Source organism: Rhipicephalus microplus, chromosome X (genome assembly GCF_043290135.1).
Source record: "Rhipicephalus microplus isolate Deutch F79 chromosome X, USDA_Rmic, whole genome shotgun sequence".
NCBI lineage: Eukaryota > Metazoa > Arthropoda > Arachnida > Ixodida > Ixodidae > Rhipicephalus > Rhipicephalus microplus.
In genome coordinates, this window is record NC_134710.1 from 279,489,139 (window position 1) to 279,514,935 (window position 25,797).

General features: G+C 43.6%; 1 protein-coding gene across 1 annotated transcript in view; it reads left to right on the top strand.

Moving 5' to 3' along the window:
- The window catches only part of Sap-r (prosaposin), a 207,916-nt gene extending 182,576 nt beyond the window's left edge, over positions 1-25,340 (top strand). Inside the window, exons 36-38 of the mRNA XM_037418579.2 lie at positions 2,187-2,267; positions 13,942-14,067; positions 25,022-25,340. Coding sequence (XP_037274476.1) covers positions 2,187-2,267; positions 13,942-14,067; positions 25,022-25,060 — 246 coding nt within the window. The 3' untranslated portion in view covers positions 25,061-25,340. The remainder of the gene's footprint in view (positions 1-2,186; positions 2,268-13,941; positions 14,068-25,021) is intronic.
- The last annotated feature ends 457 nt before the right edge of the window (positions 25,341-25,797 follow it).

The window sequence follows — 25,797 nt, forward strand, 5'->3', positions numbered from 1 at the left end:
AGTTTAATGGCTCCTGTAGCATACCCGCCACCGTGGCAATGGCAGACTATAGACTGCGATGTGTCTTTTCTAGAAGTTACAAAACATGCGCCTATTGCCCATATCCGAACATACTTCCTGGAACTTCAACACAAATACATACGTCCCGAGTTCTTTACAGATGCCTCCAAGTCTAACTCCTCTGTGTCCTACGCTGCTGTCGGCCCATCCTTTTCGGATGCTGGCCCTCTACATCCAGGCATAAGTATCTTCACAGCGGAAGCTCACGCGATACTTGTGGCGGCTAAACACATCAAGCAATCACAAATACAAAAAGCAGTGATTTATACGGACTTCCTCAGTGTGGTAATGGCTCTGCACACTCTTAAAAAACAAAAAAGCCCAGTCTTTGTCTCACTTTACTCCATTTTGTGCACACTCTACACACTCAAACAACATGTTGTAGTGTGCTGGGTGCCAGGGCACCGTGAGATTCAAGGCAACGTGAGGGCGAATCAGCTCGCTGCATCCGTCCACAAAAGCACTGCCTCTACACCCATATCAATCCCGGCCCTTGATCTTAAGCCGTCTCTCAAACGAAACCTCAGGGACTACTGGCAGACTAAGTGGGATACACACACACACAAAACAAACTACACATTATTAAGCCACACCTTGGTCATTGGCTGCCCGTATCGAAATCGCGTCATACAGAGGTAATACTAGCGAGACTCAGGATAGGACACACATACACGACACACATATCTTTTGTCCGGTGGCGATCTGCCATTGTGTGTCAGATGTGGTGAAGCATTAACAGTCCTTCACATGTTAATTCAGTGCAAACACTTAAAAACTCTAATAAAACAACATTTTCCATTACCCTACCGACAACACATACCTTTACACCCTGCTATGTTCGTCGGTAGGGAACCGCTTTTTAGTCATAAATCATTGTTAGCGTTTTTAAAAGAAATTCATAATTTTCATATCATATACCCGGGCATTCCGTAGCACGACCACTCCAGAGAGGTTTTTGCTGCGGTGGCTACACAAGAAAGCACATGCCTCACGGCCCTTGGACGCAAGGGTATGAACGAGTGAGGTACCTGTGCTAATGCCGTACATGTCCACCATCGTTTTTAACTATCACCAACTTTTGTCACCTATTCGCACCACACACACCTTTCACGGCATGGTCATGATTTTATTACTTGTATGTTTTTACCTGCCTTACCGCGAGGAATTTTATGGCCCTTATACAGCCGCTTGTCACAATCATTGTCCATATTTTTAGGAAGATGAACTGGCGCTCTTTGGTCGTGAAATGGCCCTTGCGCCACAAAAAACCAAACATCATCATCATCATCAGCTTCTCTGCACTGCATCTTTGTCTACCAGCAGCGCCTGTCCGACTTCAAGTGGAGACCAGGTTCTTGTTAAACGTGCTGGGGCTCATTAATGTCGAGATAGCTAAACCTACGTTTTCCATGTCTTAGTGCAAGTAAACTGCGCTTGACCACTGCTTTTGCAGAAAGTGACTAGCCGCCATTAATAGGGCAAACTTCATAGCAGGAAAGCTAGCTTTACAAATATGAAAAGGGTCTATGGCATTAGGCTGGCATAACCATGTATAGCACAGGCACCTATAACATAGTTATATATAGCAGGGGAGTGGGAAAACAAAGTAAGATGCAGGAGAAAGGCAGAGGAGAGGATAGAGCACATCATAATCGTGTGTAGTATAGTGTAGTGATTGAATAGAACAGTGAAATGAGGGGAAGGAGTGATATGAGAGGAGAGAGAGGAGGTAAAGGAAATGAATGCGTCACATAAGGTTTCCTTTCCCACCATAGAGGCTTATCGTACTGCAAAGCTGTAACACAGGCACTTACCTGTGAACGGGAGTCTCCCAGAAGAAACGTAGATCAGCGATGCTCACAGGCTGTGTTCGTCATGTCCACTTCTACTTTGGTGTCTTGTCCTAAGCACAGTTTGAGTTCACATAGTTATGTCTTACCAACGAGCCCCTCTACACTTACTTCTTGAGCTCGTCACTACAGGACAGGCAAATTCCTGTGTTGAACTTTCTCCAGATTTCATGTTGAGTGCAACTTCATAATTTTTTTTAAAGCTGTTCGGCCTTTACAATTTGTTTCTATAGTCTAAATTGTTGTATTATCTTTTTCTACTGTATATGTCTGTAGTGCAAGGCCTTGATTAAGACCTATGGGCCAGCTCTCCTCCGGACTATTGCACAGGTTGGCAGTGGTGAAGAAGCATGTAAGGTAAGGTTTTTGAGTGTTATGCTGTTCTATGCTCGTTATTTTAGCATGAGATGCTGTTTTTCTTCCACTAATGTATTGTCTGAATACAGTATAACCTCGTTACAATGGATCCGCTTACAACAGACATTCAGTTACTGCATACTAATTTGTGGTGTTATGTGGACCTCCTTATTTGTTCCATTGATTTATGTTCGTTTACTATGGATTCTGGTACAACGGACATTCGGATATAGTTGACTAAAATCTGAGGCCAGCAAAGTGGTCAAAACTCTTTTACAGCAAACTTTTCTACTGCGGACATTTCAAATTTAATAACTTCTGACTTCAAACATTGTTTGGCATATTTTCGGGACAGGAATAGAGCCGCGGATATAGACGTACCAATTTAAGAATGAAGGCCGCATATCTCCAGTTTCTTAATGATGAGTTACGCCTAGCCACGAAAATGAAAAATCGGCACACAGCACGTTTGATTTCGCGTGTTGGGGTGCTGACACGAAAAATTGCTGGGCGCTGCCACCGCTGTTCCGAGGGGTCGATCCGTGGTGAACATGGCTGGGGTCCGCTACCGATATGCAAGATTCGCTGTTCTAAGGAGCCAGCGGCCGATGTGATTTGTTGCTTGTGACGAAACACATTACGGCTTTTTCGCTCTCATATCCGCTAGCGTGATGGTTTTCCACGCCAAGTTCGGGGCGAAGTTAGGCCTAGCCACGACTTCGAGCAGAAAGCGCAGCTGTGATGCGCATGGCTGCGGTGCCCAGTGTTTTGAAGTATGACACACTTTATCTCGAGCAGAAAGATCTGTCCCGCAGTGGTGTTCGTCGCAAGGTTAGAAGCGCTGATAAGCCGAGTCTTCTTGCCAACGAGACAACGCTATAACAATTGATACGAGATGCGCGCGTGCGATGTTAGCAACGAGTACAGCATGCAATTGTAATCTGAAGACTGAACTTCTGCTTGCAGCTGCCTTAAGAAGCCGTGCACACAGAACGAGTGTGAAAATGTCACAAAGTAGTAAGATTTTAGACAGCTGTGACCTCGCGATGCACAAGAAGCAGATAATGTTATACCGAAGGTGTATCTGGAACGAGCATCGAACTAGCGAGGCATACGGGAGCAATACAGCAGAACCAGATAATCGGAATCCTTCAACTGAATTTCAAACATTTGCTCTCGGAACGCGGAATGCTCTTTGCTATAGTGAACTAAGAGCTGTAGTGACATGAGCGGTGGGGCATGCCCGGTTTCCCGGCATCCCTTTATGCTCTGGACGGCCGCTAGGGTAGGTGCGGGCGCTGCTACTCATTTTCATACAGGGAGCCTTTATGTGTGCCTCAACAGAGGCAGCGTGCACTCGGCTGCTGACCCGCAGGATGCGGGGTCGAATCCCGGCTGCGGCGGCTGCATTTCCAATGGAGGTGGAAATGTAGGCCCGTGTGCTCAGATTTGGGTGCACGTTAAAGAACCCTTGGTGGTCAAAATTTCCTGAGCCCTCCACTACGGCGTCTCTCGAAATCATATGGTGGTTTTGGCACGTTAAACCCCACATATCAATCAAGGCAGTGTGGACATACAAACGCTAACAACTGAATTTTGTTTTGAAGGAACATGCAGCTATAAATATGCAGAGCTGCCCATGCGCATTATATATGTGCATCACATATGTGGATCAGATATCGCACCGCTTAAAGAAAATAGGCGAGAAATCAGAGGTTACAGTTCTTTTTTCCGCTCCTAATAAACTGTCGAAGCAACACAAGTGAACTCATCCTGCGAGTAAGGATGAAGGCTGCAATATTGAGCATAGTAACTAGGCTTGTGCAGATATTCGGATGAATAGTTGAGTATTTGAATTCGCTTCGATTCGAATTTAAATTATCGAATATTTTCGAAGTATTCGCAATAAACAAATAAGTGTATATTAGTCTGCTTCTAAAGGTAGTTTCACTGCAATGTACGAGTGCAAAGCTATGAAAGCATGTATTCAGGGAAATTTTGCTTAGCCTCGAAGCCCCCATTCAGCTTTAAAGGCGCCCTGCAACACTTACTGAGCATGATCAGAAAACGCTGCCGATCGGTAGTCGAGGCTACAGAGAACACGCAAGGCAAATAATATAGCGCAGCACACGGCCTGTGATTCACAATAAATTTTCAAAGCTAAAAATTGCTTTCTTTCGTCGGCTAATGACACTATACAAGCTCAAAAATCACTTGTTACAGCCAAGAAGGAATATATATGGATCTGGTCACAGTCATTGGCAGACATGAGCGTGGCGCGTTCGTTGTTACCGGGGCCGCTGCGGGAGGTCGCCGCTTGTCTATAAGTATGTGAACGATCGCACTGAAAAACCGCGTATCAGCAGAGAAAAAAAAATGTGCTCAAGGTCACGAGGTGCGTGTGTGGTATTTTCTTTTGCCGTGCCATTCCTCCCTGCTTAGCTTCCAGCTATTTTGTCGGGACGAGAAGAGAGAATGCAATCGCAGCATGTGACAAATTTTGGGAACTCTGCTCGTACTGTACTGATTCTAGAAACTTTGTGGAAGGAAATTTGTGGGGCAACAAGCATGTTTACTGGCTCCATGGCTACTTGAAAAAGTGCTGCAGAGCTCCTTTAAAGGAACATGTTACTCTCAAATCAATTCTTCATTTTATTAAGCTTGTTATGACTGCTCATATGCTCTAAGTATAATAAATTTTAAAACCTTGAGTATCTTACGGGTTATCACTTGCATCTTACCGAAACTACTACCCAAGGTCGTTTAGACTTCCTTTGAGCGAAAAACAAATGGTGTTTGCATAGAACGCCTATTTCAATTTAAAAGAAATATTGTGCAGGTTAGTTAGGTCATGATAAATATTATCTTTTTTTATGTGTCGTACATACCATTTGAATTAGATTCGAAATTATTCGATCAAAATCGCTATTCGCTTTGAACCTAAAATTCACTATTCGCACAAGCCTAATAGTAACCCAATCACAGAGTGTGCTAAATACGTGGTATATGACATACCCCTTTCTTGTAGAGTGGCAAACGTGGAACAAACGGGAAGATGTCTCGGCGTGCATCTGCTAGAGCATCGTCAAAAACGAAAAAAGATAGAGATGGTTTTTTGCCATAGCATTGTTCCGAGGGTGGCTGAACTCATATTTGGTGACACTACTGTAATCGCTAAAATGTCATGTTAGAAAAAAAGGTTGATTATTGAAGCGGTGGTAATTGAAAAAAAAAAAAGACTATTAGCAAGCATTTTATAATGCTATCCGCAAAGGAGTTATCGTTCTTGCGGCGAGCGAACTTCCTTGCACACTTTTGTTATCTTTAAGTGAATTATGTGTGTCATCATGGTCAAAGAACGCTTTCAACAGCATGCACTCGCACATGGTCAATTCTGCATAATAATACACGTTCCTTCGAAATAAAATTCAGTTGTTAGTCAGGGCTTCTCTTCGTGTGTCTCTTCTTTGGTCATGTCTCGTGGGCTGTGAGTCATTATGGATCATCATGCGCACATGAAGGCTCCCTATTTTTATAGTGTGTGTGGTGGCGGTTTGGGGTGGATGGCTGCACCCAACATGTCCTCTGGCCCAACATGCTATAGCAACACTGGCTGGGCTTGCATGTCTAAGTGTTGGGAGCTCCCATTGTGCTTTGGTGCCTTCTCGTGTGAATCGTGAGCGCCGCGTGCAGCCCGCGGCAAGGCGAAGAGGCGGACAGACTCGCACCAGTGCATTGCTCTGGGTGTCTGCACAAGCTACCCGAATTGGCCAAAAGCGCCGCTGTTTGCCGCACTGATGGATGATGGTCTCTGAAAGAAGTGGGAGCGGAACCCTCACAGGAAAGATTTAAGCATTTCTTCAGCATTATGCAAGCATCACTTTGAGCCGCACTTCATTCTGCATGAGTATGTTTCCATCATAAACGGCAATGAAGTGTGGATTTCGCTCATGCGGGTTTCTCTATCGGGAATTCACACACTTCATACAGTAAAAGCTTGTTAATTCGAATTACACAGAAACGCTGAGCAATTTCGAATTAAACAAAATTCGAAATAATGAAAGTGAGCAAAAATGGGTGGATTTCGGGGGTGGGGGCACGAAAAATATTTATTGGCCAAAAAAGTCGGTGATGACCATCTGCTTCTTTTCTCTGAATGCCACAGCTGCAGCTCTCTGTTCCAGCGCGCGGGCGCGGCGCAGGGAATCCTGTTCACCCTCTTCAAATCTGAAGAAGAGACGCGCCACTTTAAGTGCCTCCATCACCGCAGAAGCTGACGGGCGCACAGGCGCTTCGTCATTTTCGTCTTCCTCACCTTCTGGCTCTTCAGCATCAAGCTGCGCACCGGCTACTTGAGCGATAATGTCCTCATCAGTCAGGGCACCACACACCAATGCACCGGTGTCAACTTCAACATAATCGGCAAAACATACGCCCCGAAGAGTGTCGCGCAATGCCACTGGCATGAGCTCCTCAGCCCCATCCACGTCGACATCACAACTATCCTGCGCACTTCCAGCTGCAAATCCACTGTGGCGGAAACAGTTTGCGATTGTGGTCGCGGTCACCTGTTCCCATGCGCACACCAACATGTGCATGGCAGTGAGCAGCGTAATGCCGAAGTCCTTCCTGTCGCCCGCGCACAAAATCATTCTCTCCAGCACGTGACGCCTATAAAAGCACTTAATGATCCTTATCACACCCTGGTTTATTGGCTGTAGGGCCGCAGTCGTATTTGCCGGAAGGAACACCAACTTAGTTGCTCTCAGCTCAACGTCGACTTTGTGCGCCAAACAGTTGTCGACGACAAGAAGAACGCGTCGGCCGCCCAGTTCCATTCGCCTGTCGAATTTCAGTAGCCACTTTCTGAATAGGTCACCTGTCATCCAGGCTTTCTTGTTTGCGGCGTACTGCGTCGGCAGTGAGCGAATGTTTTTGAAGCACCGGGGCTTGAGTGCTTTGCCAATCACAAAAAGGGGGACCTTTTCCGTAACGGTCATATTTGCGGCGACCAGAACAGTGACACGCTCTTTGCTGTGCTTGCCGCCGGCACAGCTGTCTCCCTTGTAGGTGATCGTCTTGTCTGGCTGCAACTAAAAAAATAACGCTGTCTCGTCAGCGTTAAACACATCCTGTGGTGAGTAGCTTTCCAAATACTGCGGCAGGGTGTCGCTTCTCCAAGTAGCGCATGTTTCGGCGTCCACTTCCTTTGCCTCGCCGGATAACGTGCGGAATATGAGATTGTACCGCTCCCTTAAACGATGAAACCATACCTCGGAGGCGACAGTCTTCAGTGTCCAAGCGCAGGGCGAAATCAGCTGCCTTGGCCATGATGATAGGACCGCTCAATGCGTTACTCTGTGCTCTCATTTCTTTAACCCAGATAATCAAAGCTGACTCCAGTTCCGGGAACTTCGCTTTCCTTAGCCTTTTTCGACTGGCGCCCAAATCCTCGGCTTCATAGGCGTTTTCAATGGCCGTCCTGTTGCGTATGTAGGTTGACAACGTGCTCGGAGGTATGCCGTGCTTCCTCGCAATTTCGTATTTGCTCGAGTTCCCTTGGTCAACCTCTCGCAAAATCTCCACCTTCTCCTTGACAGTCTTCGCGCAGTAGTTGCCCCGCGGCATTTTGCAACTTCGATGCGGAATAAGAGGGCTTGACGGCGTGAACGAACAACGTGCTCGAGGAACAAAATGACGCTGCCGGGAGCGGCCTAGGACTGCTAGGACTACTCCGCCGACTCCTCAGAGTCCGGTGGGTCCCGCGTACAAGTGGCGCCAGGCGCTGAGATAGCGGGAGGACTACGGAAAAAAAAAAATTGCTCCCTGGATTTTGGATGCCATACTTTGCTCGCCCTTTGCTCGGAGGCCACTTGAAGCTCGAAAAAACTGGTCGTGCCACCTATCGTTTGACCGTAAAAGCTTCCACTAGTGTTTGACGATGATGACGCTCGGCGGCGCGCGCTTCGAATTATCCGTAGATGCAGCTATTTCTGTTTTACATAACACAATACTTTGGTGCTATTGATTTACCAGCACATTCTTTACCAGAAATGTACAACCAGAAATGTACAAATGATGAGTCAACTGCATGTGTAAGATTGTTATATGCAGAGCAGCACCGATAATATCAAAATCTGCTTTATTGCGTGACGAAAATCCTTGTCAATCGTAGGCTGACACGCCATAGTACGTAGTATGAAAAGTTACGGTGATGTCCTCTCGTGGCATCTATGCGAAAATGGGCCATCTATGTGAAGCTGTTTGTTCCACTACATCTTTTCTAGTTAACTACACTCTTTACGAAATACACTTGGGACGAGCCGAAAATGGTGGTATGCAGTTGTGCCGTTGCGAAGCTATAAATATTTGAAAAATGCAGTTTCTTTTTTTTTGGGCTTCTAGGGTGATTTTCACCACCTCGGTAGGCACGAAAAAAACTTTTTACAGCACTTCTACGTAGTTTTTAGTGAAGATATTTTGTAATCAGATAAAAAAATGGCTACAGGCACTGAAGAATGATGTCCAAAGAAATCAACTTTTTATGCCTTATTGACAATGGATTCAACATGACTCGTGATTCTATCCTGTTATAACGGAACCATTAAATGTTTCCATAAGTGTCTGTTCCAACAGTACTTGGATTTTACTTTCACTTGGTCTGTTGTGATGAGTTTATACGGTATTTTGAATGACAATTACATTTTCACTAATATACATTAAGTCCTAGGTGAGACTGGAGGTTTACAGTTGTGGTCATAGTACCATGCATCCTCTGTTTGTAGAGTTGAACTCCTTTATGAGAGACATGCATCAGAGAGCAGTTCTTGTCTATTATATGAGGTGTCTCTTATAAGCAGGGTACACATATGCATTTTCTTATCACTGCCAATTTTAATGTACGCACACTAGTCTCTCTTATGTATAGGCAATGGTCTGTTATATCAGTGTCTCTTATAAATGTGTTCAACTGTACAACTGTTCAAGATATATTTTTGGTAAGCATGTGCCATGGCTAGCCCATTTCATGGCTAGTTAATGCCTCAAGGGTAGCTAAGAACAGCATGGCTGGCCCACTTTCTACTCTTCGCCCCTTGTTGTTCATAAGTCTGCACATAGCTAATGTCTTAGCACCTAGACTTGGCACTTGATGATGTCATCTGCAGTCACTTCGTATTGTCACTGAAACCAAGCACAGCCAAGCATATCAAGTGTTGGCAGTGTTAGTGACTCAGTTCAGAAAGAGTGGAAATTTAGAAGGGATGCTTGTTGTTTTTTTAAACTTCATTATAGGTGTTCATAATCAATTAATAATTTGGCAATGTGGCATATCACTTTCTTCAAATGTGAGTTCTTACGATGTTAATCCCTGTAATTTGAATACTATACTAATCATGTGCCTGTATTGAATTGAATCGAATTGATTTATGTTCAAGTGTGCAATGTTATGCTTAGGAAAGAGAGGACAAAATGCATTAACACCTGATTAGATCTTCCCACCTGAAACAACAGTTGGCATACGGGCACTGGCAACATAAACTAAAGGGGCGATGTATATTGAAAACTATCTAAAGGGAACATGCAGTAAAGTGAAATTGCATGTACAATGTTGAATACTTGTACAAAGATAAAATAACATCTCGTAGGACATCAGATTGCAAGTGCACTGATGTTCACACACATCAATAAAGGGGCGCTGAAACACTTTTCTGGGTAACCATGAAAATAATTCACTAAAGAAAAGCGTATTGTCTCACAAATTTAATGCCACAAAAATTTTTAAAATCCATCCAGTACAAGCGGAGTTACAAAAATTTCGTACGCGCTGCAATCGTATTTTCTCTTCTCTCGTCTGGACGAAAGCGCTCGAAGCTAAGCAGGGAGAGATGGGAGGGGCAAACAATAAATGTCGCGCGCACTTCGTGACCTTGAGCACTTTTTTCTTTTTTTCATTGAATATGCAGCTTTTTCAGTGCGATCGCACGCATGCGTGGACAAGCGACAGCCTCTTGCGGCGATTTCTGTAACAACCAAGCCAATGGCTGATAGGTGGGTCATCAAATCGGCCAGTGGCTGATAGATGGGTCATCTAGGCGTGATTTTTGGGCATGTTCCAAAATTTGTGGAGGGAACAGAAAGCAATTCTTAGCTGACTGATAATTTATTGCGAATTCCAGGCCGTGGGCTGCGCTATAACATTTGGTTTGCGTGTTCTCGGTTGCCTCTCCTACCGATCAACAGTGTTTTTTGACCATGCTCAAAAAGTGTTGCAGGGCCCCTTTAAAATACAAATTGGTTTCACCCGAATACAGGAGCATGCTGGTTTTATAGGTACGAGCATCTGAAGCACAAAAAGAACTTGGATGTTTTTTTTTTTCTTTTTTTTTTTTTTGGTGATGATGTATACATGAGCTAGCCTCCAGGCTCTTGTGAACTTGCATGTTCACTTGTTACTGGCTGTACTTGTGAAACAGTCGGGAAAGTAGGGTGCTCATTCTGACCCTATGCTTGTAGAACAGCACCAAGTTGGCCTAGTTGGTTAATGTTCATTCTTGAAAGGTTTAACTTTTTGCAAATGTTATCATTCACTCAGTGAAGTTCTAGTTGAGAGTCTGTGCACATGGTGTTCTTTACATTTGCTCTGTGTCCTTGTTTGTATTAGAGCAGTTAAACCTTGCAAGAATCCACTGTAATCCACCAAGCAAGAATACATTTGCTTGTCCGGTCAAAGAAGGGCTCTGAAGAGCCTTAATTCTTTTCTGCTGCAAGGACATGCTTAAATTAAGCCAGTGTTCCAGATGGTAAAGTAGCGATTCTCTTGAACTTCTCTAACTCGTAATTCATCTGCCGTAGACTGCATTAGGAAAAGGCCCACGTCGTCTCACTGCACTTTTTTTATAAAGCTATTTAGATGCCTTTGTGAGACATTAATATCCTTGCTTCCACTCTCTCACTCAATCTCTTGGTCACAAAGGAACTGTTGTAAAATATATTATTTAGCAGCATTGTAAATTCTACAGCAGGCTCTGCATTGTACAACCATGGGGCTCCTTGACATGTGTAAACTGCAGTTCCTTGCCTAGAATACTGTAGAAAGTTTGCATAGTCATCTAAACTGTCGTAGAAAATGTGTTTGAGGAAATAAAATAATTTTACAGGGTTCATGCTGGTCCTTGAAATTCCTGAAAACCCTTGAATTTGAAAAGTTTGTTTTCAAGGCCTTTTAAGTGCTGGAATTTTCACAAATCTTTAAAAATCCCTGAATTTCTATTTTTTAAAAATAAACATTGTTGTACATTTCACAGTGCATTATTTGTGATGATGCCATGAATGTAGCAGGTGGCATATGTAATCTGCCCACCACACAAGAATTGAGAACATCAATAGCTTCTGCACCGAACCAACACCCTGCCTTTCTGAAAACTTGGAAAAGGCTGGAGTAGTAAGATGAGAAACGGAAGAGGAAACATTGCATTGAGGAAGAGGTTGAAATGCTTTTAAAAAAGGAAAAGAAAGTAAAAGCAGTTGTTCAGGAATTAACAGATAAAGTTGAGTCGTATGCAGAAAAGGCAGAGACAATCAGCAGCTTGATGTGCATCATCAAGTCAAACTGCTTAAGGAAGACTGCCAATACCAAGCAGCAGGAGATAGTGGATATTGGTACGAAAATTCAGAAAAAGCAACGAGGCATTGTGTAATAACTGTTACTTTTTTAAATAAAAGTTTGCACTTTATGTAATACTGCAAGTGATCATCTCTGCAGCTTTAAGAAACTATGATTGAAAGTTCTCTAGAAAGAAAATGTCATTGAAGCTGTGTTTTTCACAGCTGCTCCAGTGATTTTACCCTTTTTCGATGAATTCTAGTTATTTCAAGCCTTCGTCCTCCCCTGAACACATCTTAATTTAGTTTCAATGTAATCCTTGAATGTAATGTAATCCTTGACAATGTAATCCTTGAAAATTAACACACATAGCCTTCAAAGTCTTTGAAAACCCTTTAATGTTTGTCATGTAAATGGGCTTGAACGTTTATGACACCCTTAGATGATATTCTCCAGGATTTTTTATGTTTACTCGAAACCATGCATTATATTATGACCAGTTTATAAGCTCTTTCTCTCGAGAATTTTTTTTTTGTCTTTTGAAAGGTTCTGAACACACTTGAAAAGGTGGGGCATGTCAGCTACCCCTTATTCTTCTCTACTGATTTGACAAATGTTTGAAGGCATTTACCACAAGTCATTTAGCTCCTCTGTCTTTTTACGCCTTCCATATCATCCTTTTTGGTGGGTGCACCATTGTGAACACCACCATGAATTATAATGTGTGCTTGCTCTAAGCATTAATATGCTGAAGCATCAAATGGCTCAATCTGTCTCTTTTGATGGTCCTTTATTTGACCGCTGCTTGCGTCTTCGAATAACTCGAGATAGTTTGAACTCTACAAATACATATTGTCAGGTGCAAGTTTAGAAAGCTGCAGTGTGTACACCTCAAAAGCAGGCGAGCATGTTCCTGCATCAACGGCTGCACACACTGGGCTGACATCATGATCTGCATGACTGGTGACGGCCGTCATCCTGCTCATGAGTGGGGCTATTTCTTTAGTCGCGGAGGCAATCAGCAGTCCTCCCTAAGCTCATATGGGCAAGGCCTCTCCTGCCTTTGTAAGATTTATCCGACTATAGTTGGTGATCAACCAACTTATCTTTGTGACTAATTATCTCACCTTGACTGAGACCAGCACCATTAATCAGTTCTACATTCACAGCCATTTCTTTCTGGCTTAAATTTTGATCGAAGATTAGCAAACCTCTGCGTAAAGATCGCCTTACTAAATATTTCATCCTGCAGCTGAAGCCACTTTGAGAGCAGTTGGTTTCACTTTATTAGCTGTGTGTGCAGCCTTTGCTGGATTCGCCATTGCTATGTGAAATGTTGCAAACCAATGCTACTTGTAGTGCAAATGTTGATAGCATAGCTTAAGCTGGTGATTATCCGGCAAAAAGTTCACAAGATGCAAAGGCCAGCAGCTTCTCAGTTTGAAATAAATAAAAGCAGGATGTGTGGACAGGTTTCTTGCTTTCATTTAAGTGAAGGTGCTTAAATTTAGCTTTCACTTTTTGCATTTAGAGGCAACGTGGCATTGCTTTGCAGCAAGCCAATTTAGTAACGAGTCAATTTGAAGTGTTTAAAGATGTCCCGGGTGTCTCCTGCAGTGTGCATTTATTTGCTCCGAAGTACTTCATAATGTTTATAATGGGACTTCAAACTGCTCTGAAATTAAGAATTTCGGGCTCCGAAAATTCTGCATACAAGCTACGTGAAGGCACCCAGGTCCTTGCACATCTATGTACACCATGATTTAGCACTAACTCTTGTGACAATCATTCTTAGGATTGCTTAAGGAATTTATGGAGGAAGTGTTTACAAGATCTTTTAAAGGCTGCATTGCTCTGCTAGTTGGTGCATATGTGGCATACGTGCTACTTTTCTGTTCATGCTAATAAACATTTATCAACAAGAATGATTCAAAACATATCTTTGCCTTTTGCATTTTATCACTGAATTCCTTACTTCTTTATACTGGCAAGGACAAGTGTGTGCGATGGGGTTCTGCAAGTCTTGCAAATGCTTGTTGCTAACAGTTTTTGTCGTTGTATTCTATTCAGAAGTTGGATATCTGCTCCGATGACGCTGCACCACACAAGCATCGGCAGCTGAAACTAGGCAGCAATCCATGCACACGAGGTCCAGCCCACTGGTGTCATTCGAAGGAAAATGCCGCAGCTTGTAAGGTAAGTTTCCTGGATTTGATACCTTCAGCATTAGCCCAGAAATGCATTATGCCTAAAGGGACACTGAAGGCAAATAATATTGTATGTGAGAGTGAATGGTCAATGCTTGAGAACGTCTGAAATGCCACTGTTAAGCACATCAGCACTTTTCTAGTGTAATTGAGAAATTAAGGTCAACATAAGACACAAATTGCACCACCAGTGGGACATTCTGGAGCAGGCTCCTGATAATGTACAGTTATTCAAACTACCCATGGCACAAATGCACATTTCAGTGCATTACAAGAAGTAATAAAATGTAAGTTGTGCATTCCAGTTTCATTTATGGAAAAAAGAACTTCTTTGTGCTACCCTTGATAACAACGTGCTGGGCTAAAAAATTTTTTTATACTGGGTCGTGTTCCACAGCGCTGGCTGTCGGACAGTAAAGGGTGGGCGTAGCTAATACTACATAAAAGCTGAGTCACATGCAGTTTTTTTGCTGGTGTTGTGTTTCTCGGCATGGCATGAATGCCATCGCAGAGGGCAGCGAACAACCTGAGAAGTGCTGAGGCCAGCCCCAGCCCAGTGTTGCACAGTTTTATCTGAGGGAATGAACATGAAACCCCGCTATGTTGTGAGCCATTTCAGTCGCTAGAGTTACAAGAAATGTTCTTGATTATAACTTTTATGGCTTGTTTGTAGTTTTGTAGTATGAAAAATGAGACATTGCTATCAAAAGGTCTGCTTTTCATATGATAATGAATTATTGCGATGCCCTTTGTAGTTGGTAGACAGCTGTCAATCACCTCAACCAAAAAAAAAAAAAACAAAACAAGAAAGGTTGAAAAAAAAAAAATACTTCACTTGTAGCACCAGCTGGTGAGATTAGGAATCGGTCTCGCAATATATGGCCTCTAAGCGTGAAGTAGCACTCAGTGTTGCATATCTTTGAGGTAATTTATTCGGCCAGTGTAGCCATTCTTGGTAAGCATACCGATGAACTTGTGTATGGTTCTCAGAAACAGTCCAAAGAGACCACAAGTGTTTTGCTGCAGAAGCATCTAGAGTCAAAGCCAAGTCAAATTCTACACCCATCAACCAAGAACTTGTAGGCCATGCACTGCATGGCAAGGACTTAATAGATCCGAGGTGAGCAGCAGCCGTTTCAGCATCAGGGATGACACCGTTATGTAAACGCTAGTCACTGCCAGCCGTACACTTACTCGTTCTCCATTCATAAAACTGCTTCTGGTGTCTAGTACGCCCTGACATATTAGACCCCTGTCGCCAGTAGCATCTAAAGTCCCTGAAAAATAAAGTAGTGCCGTTCATGTCAGTATAAACCACCTCTCTTTTGCACTTTGTAGGTTTCAAGTGAAGCTAGTTGAGATGCGAAGCTTGTGAAACATAGCTTTTATCCGAGAAGAGGGGCTTGTGCAATTCAACTGCTAGAGTGCCCATAGATGCTGCAGTTAAAGAGAAGATGCTGCTCTCAAAAGTCATCAGTTGTTTCCTCAGACTTACAAATTTTTGTTCTTACTTGCTTCCACAAGTTTAGTTTCTCTACTTTCAAGACAAAAGGAATCATGGTTTTATTAAAACTCAAAGTAGGTTAAAATCGCTTTTAAAGAACACAATGTGATTATTAGGAAGAGAGAAAAAGCACATTTCTTAAAGCCCCCTGGAAATGGCCACCTGGCTGCTTACTATTACATTTTGCATGAGAAATTTATCAGAGCAGTGATGGAACTGCTCAAAAATTACACTTGAGAGAGTGACAATGACGAGCTTTTACTGTTTGATGGACTCAACAGTCTTGAAGAAAGTGAAAAGTATCTGCATATTATCATTCCAGTGTGCTACTGGTGTTCAGCATTATCGGCTCTGATTCCATTCATGCAATAAGAACTGGCATATTATTTAAGCATTTGGACGTTTTTCCTCTCATTTAGACATGTACGCTAGTGTGGTGGAATGTGAAAAGTGAGCAGAATTGCTTCTTTTTCCTACCCATTACCTACCGTATGATGCGGAGCATGTATAGGTCGAGGCGGAATATAGGTCGACACCTTTACCTTGACCACCAAAAAAAAAAAGCGGAATTGTTAACTGATTTACTCTATCCAGCCTCCCAAGCTCTCGGAGCTCTCCTCCCAAGATGACTGCTTTACACTTGCCGCCTCCCATAACATGTCGTCCTCGGCGCGGTCGAGAGCGTTGCTGATGCAGCACTTCTTAAATGCTTGCACCATCATTTCTTCAGGCAGAGACCTCCTTGTCTCTGAGACCCAACAACGAACTATCGCGAGAGGTGGCCTGCGCAGCCGGCCTGTTGGGGCCTGCGGGTTGTCGCCAGCCATCGATTCAGTGTACAACACACACACAATCTTTAAAAGGCTTGTTAAGGACGACATCCAACAGTTGCAGTGTTGACTTGATCCCTCCTAGAATGACAACAAGATCGGTCTTCTCATTGTGTAGTTTTTCCTTCACTTATGCCGTCAAATGCTGTGAAATGCATCTAACACGTAGAGTTGAAACTCTATCAACTGGTCCTGTTGCATCTCGGGCAGCTTCTGGCAGATTGACGTGCGCCGTCGAAGGGTAAATCCTTTGTGTCGCATGAAGCGGCGGACCCAATAAATCGACCCCTAAAAATCTTCCCTCGACAAAGCGGCTTCATAGGGGTGTTCAGTGGCTTTTCTACGAATGAGCTCTGCAGTCACTGGCAGGGACCTTGCATGGCACTCGCGAACGAAATCCACCACTTCGTCCTTGAGTTGCGGATGCACAGCTCGGCGACCGCAAAACAACGTTTTCTGCGTGTTGCATACCTGCAGTTTGGATTTTTGGTTGCGCCACTACCTGATGCTTTTCTCGGACACTCCTGGAAGGGAATGTTGCGATTCCCTTCCATGAACTTAATAACTTTCCTCTTAAACACAGCGGTGAACTGGTGCTGCGTCCCGGTATTCATAGCTGGCACACAGCCAGGTCACTACTCGCTAGGAACACTAAATAAACAAGAAAAGAAAAATGGCGTTGGTAGAGAACGTGTCGATGTCAGCCCAAAGAGGCGATGTCGATGCTGATGCCCAAGAAGCATGCGACGCTCTTGCGAGAGAATCGCTTGGTTTATGCGAAGGGCCGACATATAGGTCGAGGGGTGACATTTATTGACATTTTGAAAAAAATCTTCACGTATATTCCGGACTGTACGGTACTACTTACCGTATTTACTCTCATATTCCTCGCACTTTTTTTGGCGGAAAACCGTTGCAAAGTGGGGGGGGGGGGGGGGGGTGCGAGAATTACGCTGGGAAAACTTTCCACGAAAACGTACAGTGCAAAAAAGAAAACGAAGTGGTCGCGAATCGTGATTCTCACACCAGCAACTAGCAGCAAGCTTTGAGAAGTACTGATTAAAACGTACCTCAACATTAAAAGCACTGGTTCAACACAAGGCAAGATTTATTTGAGACACTAAATGTGCAAGCAAATAGTCGAGAATTAGAATACCATACGCAAAGCTTGTGGGTGTTGCGGCCGTAGCGGAAGCATTCGACGCGCAACAGAAGCACTCAAAAGGTAAGCGTAGGACGTGAGTATTGATCTGATGGGTACAGTGCAGTCCACTTATAACGATATCGAGAAAACCTAAAAATATGATCGTTATAACCGGTGATCGTTATATCTGGACTGCCGCCAAAAAATTGTCGCCGGACGTACCTTTTGTAGCTCCAGGCTTCATTTCGCTATTTTCACCAATTAATAAATATTGTAGATAGTAGGATGTCAAAAACAAGACTTTATTTCTTACTCCGAAGAACGCATCACGGGTTCGCTGAGGAAGAGAGACTGACCGAGGGCGGGGTGGGAGCAGTGGGAGGAAGAAAGCACAGCCAGAGGTACACAGCCGGAATGCCAACGAGGCCCCGCCCCGATGCCGCCGCGCCGCTTTGCTTTTCGCTTTTTTTTTATTTTCTCTCTCTTTCCCGCTTTCGTTCGGCAAGCTACGAGTAGCTTGCCGGCTTGCCGTTGTAGAAAGCGGGGAGCCGCGGAGCGCGGCGCTTTGCTTTTCGCATTTTTTTTTTTTTTAATTCTCTCAGCCTCTCCGCGGTCGACGCGCAGCGAGGCGCAAAACGTGACACAGCTGGCGCCATCTGTAGCGCGTCGCACCAACTCGCGATGCTCTCCCCGGCTTTCTGAACGGCCGGGACGCGCTGCCGGCGCTGTGCTGCAGTGGCGGCAGATACGTACTCGCCTACACTAACTTTTCGTCTTGTCTCGGCATAGTTCGTTTCAGAGGAACTTATCAATCTAAATGTTACGATTATTATGAATGAAACATGCCGTCCACGGCAAACTTTTCATCGTTGTATCCGATATGCGGCGGATAACATATCGTTATATATGGTTTTTTTCCCCATAGCCCCAATGCATAAAATGAGACTGTTAAGTCGACCCATCGTTATAACCGATATATCGTTATATGTGGTATCGTTATAAGTGGACTGCACTGTATTCAATAGAATCGTCCGCAGTTTCCTTCTGAAGAAATAAAGTTTTCGAAGAAATGAAGTTTACGATCAATCTGTTTCAGGCACACGGCAGGCCCAACGCGTCTTGGTGGCTTTCAGCTGCCGTCACCAGTAGCGAACACAAAACCGGTAGACTTCGAAAGGCCTACCGGCGGCCCTGTTGTCGTTAAGTGCATGATCTATCACTTTCAACTTGAAAGAAGAGATGACGCCAGATGACGCGCTATTATCATCAGTGGCTGGAACGAGCAGAGGACATTATTGCGGCAGTTTTTGTGGGTGCGATAATTACTCGAGGAAAAAAAGAAGTCGTATTTTTGTTGGGCGATGTGGGGGGTGCGAGAATTATGCGAGTGCGAGGATTAAGCGAGTAAATACGGTATGTGGCAAAAGTTATATGAAAGTGTGGTTACTTCTAAAATGTGGCACTCAGCTTTTCTGGTTTGATTTTTTTTTTCTGCCACAAATACTAATGTGTTATACCGTAGCTCAAATCACAGCACATTTTTGACAACCTGGAATTGTTTGCTTCTTGAAATTAACATTGATTATTGTCTCGTAAATATATTTCATAATGTGAATATTTACAAGATTCTTCGACTGTGCTCTGAACTCCAATTAGTGTATGGCAAATTTAATATTTGCTTCTAAAACGCCAATAGTTGCTGTAATTTGGCATTTTTCTCTGCTACAAAAACACTTATGGCTGCTCTAAAGGAGCAAAATGATCTTCATTTTCATATTTGTCCACACAATTGCAAAATGAAAAGAATTGCTTCTTCAAGCAAGAACATTAGATGCTTTTGAAAGGTTTATAATGCTATCAAATTTATCAAATACCTTTGATAAATTATATTTTCTTCTACCACTAAATTTATCTTCATAGAGGAGTAGCCTTGTAAATTTGTTCCTGGCCGTTTATTAAAGTCTTAACTTGCATTATACTTGATGTTGTGCCATCACAAACCCTCATTGCTCCCAAATTTATATAGAAATTGAGACAGCGATTAGTTTTATGGCTTCAACTAAATTTAGTTAGCATCACTGGAAGCGACAAAGTTGTTGCAAGTGGCCTCCGTCTACCCCATGGTTGTTGGCAGCACCTCTGGCTCTCGTGCTATATTTCAGCCTAGCAGCGAGATTGCGCAGGGTGGCACCTCCGGGCAAGGCAAAGACTACTCTCTTTTCACACCTCCCCATTCTAGCCACCCAGCAGAGTTCCCACCATTGACGTGTTCGTGATATTGATGTCACTTGTGGCTTTGTAGCTGGCAGCCGCTGCTTTCAGATGCTTTAATGCGAAAAGCTATTAAAACGTAGCTTCCGAGATATGCGTTTCAAATCTGAAAACACTAAATATGCGTCGCGAGGTTGCAGATCTCGAAGGCCATGCTATTCAGGCTCGCGGCCCATCGCATGGCATTGTGCACTAACAACCAAGGAAGGGAATGCAAGCATTGTAATAAGATTGCCGAGACACTTCGCAATCTCATTTTGGTCTCCTTGGCTATCGGTGTCTTTGAAAAACACTACACCCGCGCGTTAGGACCTGCAGATTGCACATCAAGTATACCGGTGCACTCGCAAGCTCCACGCAACGAACCAGATCAGCGTGATGGATTAACACCCTCTTTTAGTCGCTTGCGTGCGAAAAGTGATAAAAATTTGTTAGATTGTGGCCGAAAATTGATCACTGTTTGCTAGATAAAAAGCACTTTCTTGGCTTCAGTGCGGCACAGCGTTTGATATAGTGGATGCCCGCTGTGCGGGAGTATGAGATACGGCTGCACCTGTCCCATACTTTTACATGGGAAATTTCAAGGGCATTTTTCAACTGTTCGATATAGCCAAATATTTGACATATCTGAGTTTCATATATTTGGGATTGACTGTAATTATGACTACGTAATGTATACAGAAAGAAGTAAGTGGTGTCGAACAGTGTATACATGTGTAGTACGTAATGAATGAGTTCATGAAATTGCTCACTTTTGATGGCAGGGCCTCTGCGAATTCATTGGCTCTGAGAAATTGCTAGTTTTCCAGCATGAAATACCAGCTTTTTATAATGTCGGGCAACTGACATCTTGTGCACTTCAAATTGTTTTCTTGATTGGTACATGGTGTGCAGTAGACCGCACTTGAGCCTGTTTGTGTGGTGATTCTGCATGCGCCTACATGGCAACATGCTGTGCCAGTGGTAGCAAGAATAGATAGTTTTCGGTTGATCAAGAAAAGTTGGTAGGTGCCTGTTGGGCACCCTAGAGGTGCTGCTGCTACAGTTGCTAGGATAAGAGGCAGAGGCGAATGGACGCATTTTGATGCTCTGTTTCAGGGACTTTAGTCGTGTCGGAGAATGCTCGCAAAAACACTGTATATGGTTCAACCATAAGAAGCCTGTTCTTGAAGGCGTGTCTATTGAATTGCACTAACAGTATATGGGCCACAAAAGCGTGATTTTCAAACTAGGCATTTCATTAACGCAAAACAAGTGCTAAGAAGTTTCTAGATTGGCATATCAACAATCCGCATTGACTTGATATTAACCTTTAGTGTCTTTTTAATTGTAGAGAAACTTCTATGGCGTAAAACACCTGTGAGAATGCAGTCAATTACCACTTCAGTTAGACTGATGGGACACATCTGTTGTGTAATTTTGTTGTAGTGAGATTTCATGTACAGTGGACTCCCATTAAATGAAACTCGCTTGAATGGAAAAGCCACATATATCTAGGCACATTAGGTTGGTCTCCTATATATTTATTGATAAAAAGTTGCGGGTAATCGGAACATTTTTTTTCCGCTTACATCGGTTAAATGTAACTAAAACGCGCAAAATCCATGAACCGCGGAAGTGGCCACGGCAGTCCCGCAATCACGAAACAAATGCCGAAGCTAGCCTAGCCAAGCCAATCCAGTGATTGCACATGTCCGCGCACGCCGAGCAGCAAATGATTTATCTCTGTCCTATCTTCTTTTGCTTCCATCTCGTCGGGAACTTGAAATGGAAACAAAAAAATCGGCAGCACAATGCACTTTTGTTCGCAACGAAAGTAAAAATCATTCAAGAACTTGACCGCAACAACCTCTTGAAGACAGAAATTGCGAAGAAGTTCTTTTTGACAAGCACGTGACAATATTTCGAAGTCCACACTGTTGAGGATACTCAAGAACAAAGGGAAAATTGAAGCTGCAAAGCTTGGGAACTTCGCCACGAACAGAATGCGGACGAGAACGGCGGCGTTCAAAGAAATCGTCTACGCTCTTTTTCTCTGATTCAAGCGTACGCGCAGTGCGAGCTTCTCGATCAGCGACCCCATTTTCGAAGAGAAGGCCAAAGAGATTGCTACTCGCATGGGGATCGAGCACTTGCGGGTGAGCGATGGCTGTCTGAGCGGTTTTGAAAAGCGGCATGGTCTTGTCTATAAGATAGTTCCTGGAAAAAGTGCGGCTGTAAACAGAGATATCTGTAAGCAATATTAGCAACATTTTTCTTTCTAATCAACTATATACAGTAAAAGCTCATTAATTGGAACAGTAAGGGGAAGCCACCTCAGTTCGAATTAACGAAAGTTCGAACTAACGAAATTGAAGAACAAAAGTACCCTGTGAGTAGCTCATAACAATTTTTTTTTTTGCAAACAATCTGTTATTACGGTCTGCTTTCTTTTCTTGAAGGCGACAGCCAGCACTTTTTGCTCTAACAAGCGAATTTGGCGGAAGGCCTCTTCTCCGCCTTCTTCAAAATTTGAAGAAAGACGGCATTTGAAAAAAGACGACATTCAATCCGGCCATGACTTCCGCAGCAGAGGGCCGCACTGGTGCTTCGTCCTCCTCCTCATCATCGTCACTGGCAGCGACAGGTTCTGCACTTCTCACCTGACATATTATGTCGCCATCCATGAGTGCACCACACACCGCTAAACTTGAGTCCACATCGACGTAGTCCGCAAAGAAGACGTCTTCCAAAATGTCCACCATGGGGGCGGTGACGCCATGTTTGAGCACTGGTGACTTGTCAGCTTGCAGAGCTTCAGTGCTGAAGCCACAGTGGCGAAAGCAATTTGCTATCGTAAGCGCTGTCACTTGCTCCCAAGCACGCACAAGCTTGTGTAGTGCACTTAGGAGCGTCACTTGATAGTTATTGCACAAAATAATTCATTCCAACATATGAGGCCGATAAAATGATTTTAAATTTCTAATTGTACCCTGGTCTATGGGCTGCAGTACCGCTGTCGTGTTTGCTGGAAGGAAGGCCAGCTTCTCGTGTTTGCTGGAAGAAAGGCCAGCTTCTCGTGTTTGCTGGAAGGAAGTGTTTTGGCGCGGTATTTGCCGCGGGCACACGGCATCAAGTCGGAGCAGCAGAATCGCGACAGACGGGAAGCTACTACCGGTGCTACCGCAACAAACGTTAGCCGAGGCCTAACACCAACACAAAGAATCGAGACAGTCGGAAGCTACTCCCAGCACCAACAACAGAGGTGTACGACGCACGCCTGAGACAGAGACTGCAGAGAAGGCTGGGCGAAGCTACGCTGCAGCCGATTTGCTGTGTGCTGGTCATGCCATCTGTCGTCTAACAGCGACAACTACGGCTCCGAGATTGGCGCTTGAAAAAAAAAATATCTTGTAGGGGGCTGAAAAGTAAGTGGTGCTATTTTCTGCACTGTGGCCTCCGTGCCAGTTTCTTCGTTTCTCTCTCCGCTTCCTGTCAATGCCGCCTCGTAACTCGGTAGCTGCCCTATTGAGTGACTAGCCAAGCCGCCTGCGCGGTGGCGCGTAGTTCGAATTATCCACTAGAGGTTACGTAGGACGGAGAGCAGGCAGCCGCCGAGAGAGAGAGAGAGAGATTGTGGGGGGAGGGGGGTGAAGAGTAACTGGTGCTATTTTCTGCTCTCTGGCCTCCATGCCAGTTTCTCCGTTTTTCTCTCCGCTTCCTGTCAACGCTGCCTCGTAACTCGGTAGCTGCCCTATTGAGTGACTAGCCAAGCCGCCTGCGCGGTGGCGTGTAGTTCGAATTATCCACTGCGGAACCTACTCGCGCCCGAATTAACGGGCTTTTTTATTCATAGGCTTGTATGGAGATTGGCTGGACCATAACTTACAGTTCGAATTGTTCATAAATTCCAATTATTGAAGTTCGAATTAACGAGCTTTCACTGTAAGTATTGTATAGTTCAAAATGTTTTTGTTCAGTCAGCCACAGTTGGTGCTTTTGAAATAGTCATATTTCATTCATTTTGTGGGCCTTGCTTAAATAAAACTTTCCATAAATGGAACAAATTTTCTTCGCCCTTTCGAGTTATGTTTAAGAAGAGTTCACTGTATAGACCACAAAAGTTAGAAATATCTGATAATTATGGCTCGTCCGCTGGTACCGGTAAGCGTATGCATTGTCTTTTGCACGGAACTTTTGCTAACTCCATATTATTTGGTCGCACACAGCGCAAGTATATTTTCTCACTCATAACTTGCACAAAATGTACAGTGTTGTCTACTCTTAGGATGAACACCACTCATTGTGCCCACATTCCGTGTAGTGCCATTGCATCTGGCATGGTTGGGCATGGAATCGAAGTGACACAGGTGCACATGAGCTTGTCATTCTTGCTGCAATTCTTGTTGTAATCACAACCATGGAAGCTACTATTGAACAGTGCATGCCAGCACTGTAGGAGACGATGCGAAATATCACCTGTGGCTTCCTGTGTTGCCATGCTTTTGATGCATGGCCGCGCTGAGTCGCGTTCACCGTAAAAGCACATGACATTGCACAGAAAACAGGAACTAAGTGTTGAAGTGCAGGTTGTACGCGAATTTAAGGGTACAAGTTATCTTCACAGCACGACCTCATGGAAATGCATGGAAGGTATGCATGGGCGGGTTATGCATGAGAAAATATGGTATTCAGACTACCCTTGAAGTGTGGTAATCAGTGTGTTATGAATGGGCTTTTCAAAGCCCATTCACTCACACACATAGATGGAGCCTTTGCACATTATTGTGAAGATTTAGATTTTTAGAGTGTGATCATCCCTGTACATGCACAACACTTCGTGGATTTTTTTTAGCTCTTGTGTGCTGAATGCTGGTGCTCCCCTTTGCTACAAATCTGGTACATTAGAATTCAGTAAATGACTGTATGCAGTAGTAATGCTGATGCCGTCCGTAGTTGTGAGAGATGGTGCTTATGAATTTATGTAAAGAATGTCTCTTATTGAACTTGACATCCTGTGGCAGTGGTCATATTGAAATGCTATTTGAAAGAGCACTGGTACAAAATTTTAACAAAGCAGTGACTCCAATTAATGAGCTTGTTTCTCAGGCTGAAGAAATGTTTTATATCTATATCAGAGTTTGTTATAAATAATTGTTGGCTTGGATGTATAACCAGTTTTGAATTAACCCTGGTCTTTTCTTCTCACTTGCAGGCCACCCCATTTTGCGAGAAAAAGGTGTGGAAGCAGTAGTGCCTCTTCCTAGATTTTGTTTGATACTCATTTTACGTAGTACTTTTTTAATTAGAATTATGGCACAATGAAACACAATCTTTGTTATATAGTTAGATACAATGGACAGGCTACTTAAAAAAACCAAAGCTTTTTGTTTTGTTTTCCTTGAACTTTTTATGCTCGTTTTTGTTTTCTTTTAGCGTAAATAATGTTTCAATTGTTCAAACAACGTACATACTCTGTCAGTTTCTGTGCACATTTTCGAAACTTGGCAATAAACCTTGAATACTGGTTTTTACTTGGGTCACTAATTGGAATGTGCATTACTTCATGTACAGCCAAGTAAATCACTCTGTAATTGTTCAGGAATGTTTTATGTTTATGTTGCAAAGAAAGCACACATGGACATGGCAAAGCAGATCTAAACTGTGTAACAAGTATGCAGGAAGTGAGTAGACAACAGTGAATATCGTGTGCAGAATGTAAATAATTTTAGCCTTAAACGAATATTTAGGGCATTTCATAAGTTTTACTTTATTGATGGGTCCTGAAAATATCAGCACTCTTACTATAGATGACTACTTAGTTGTGTATAATATAATGTTTTGCAGACAGTAGATCGTGTGAGAAAATGGGAAATGTTATGAATTTTGTAAAACAAAGCGATCTTGGGCTGCGACAGCAATCTTAACAGTCATGCTGTACAAGGTATCGCTGCTTTTTTCAAACAAAAACGGCACTGTTATAACACTTTC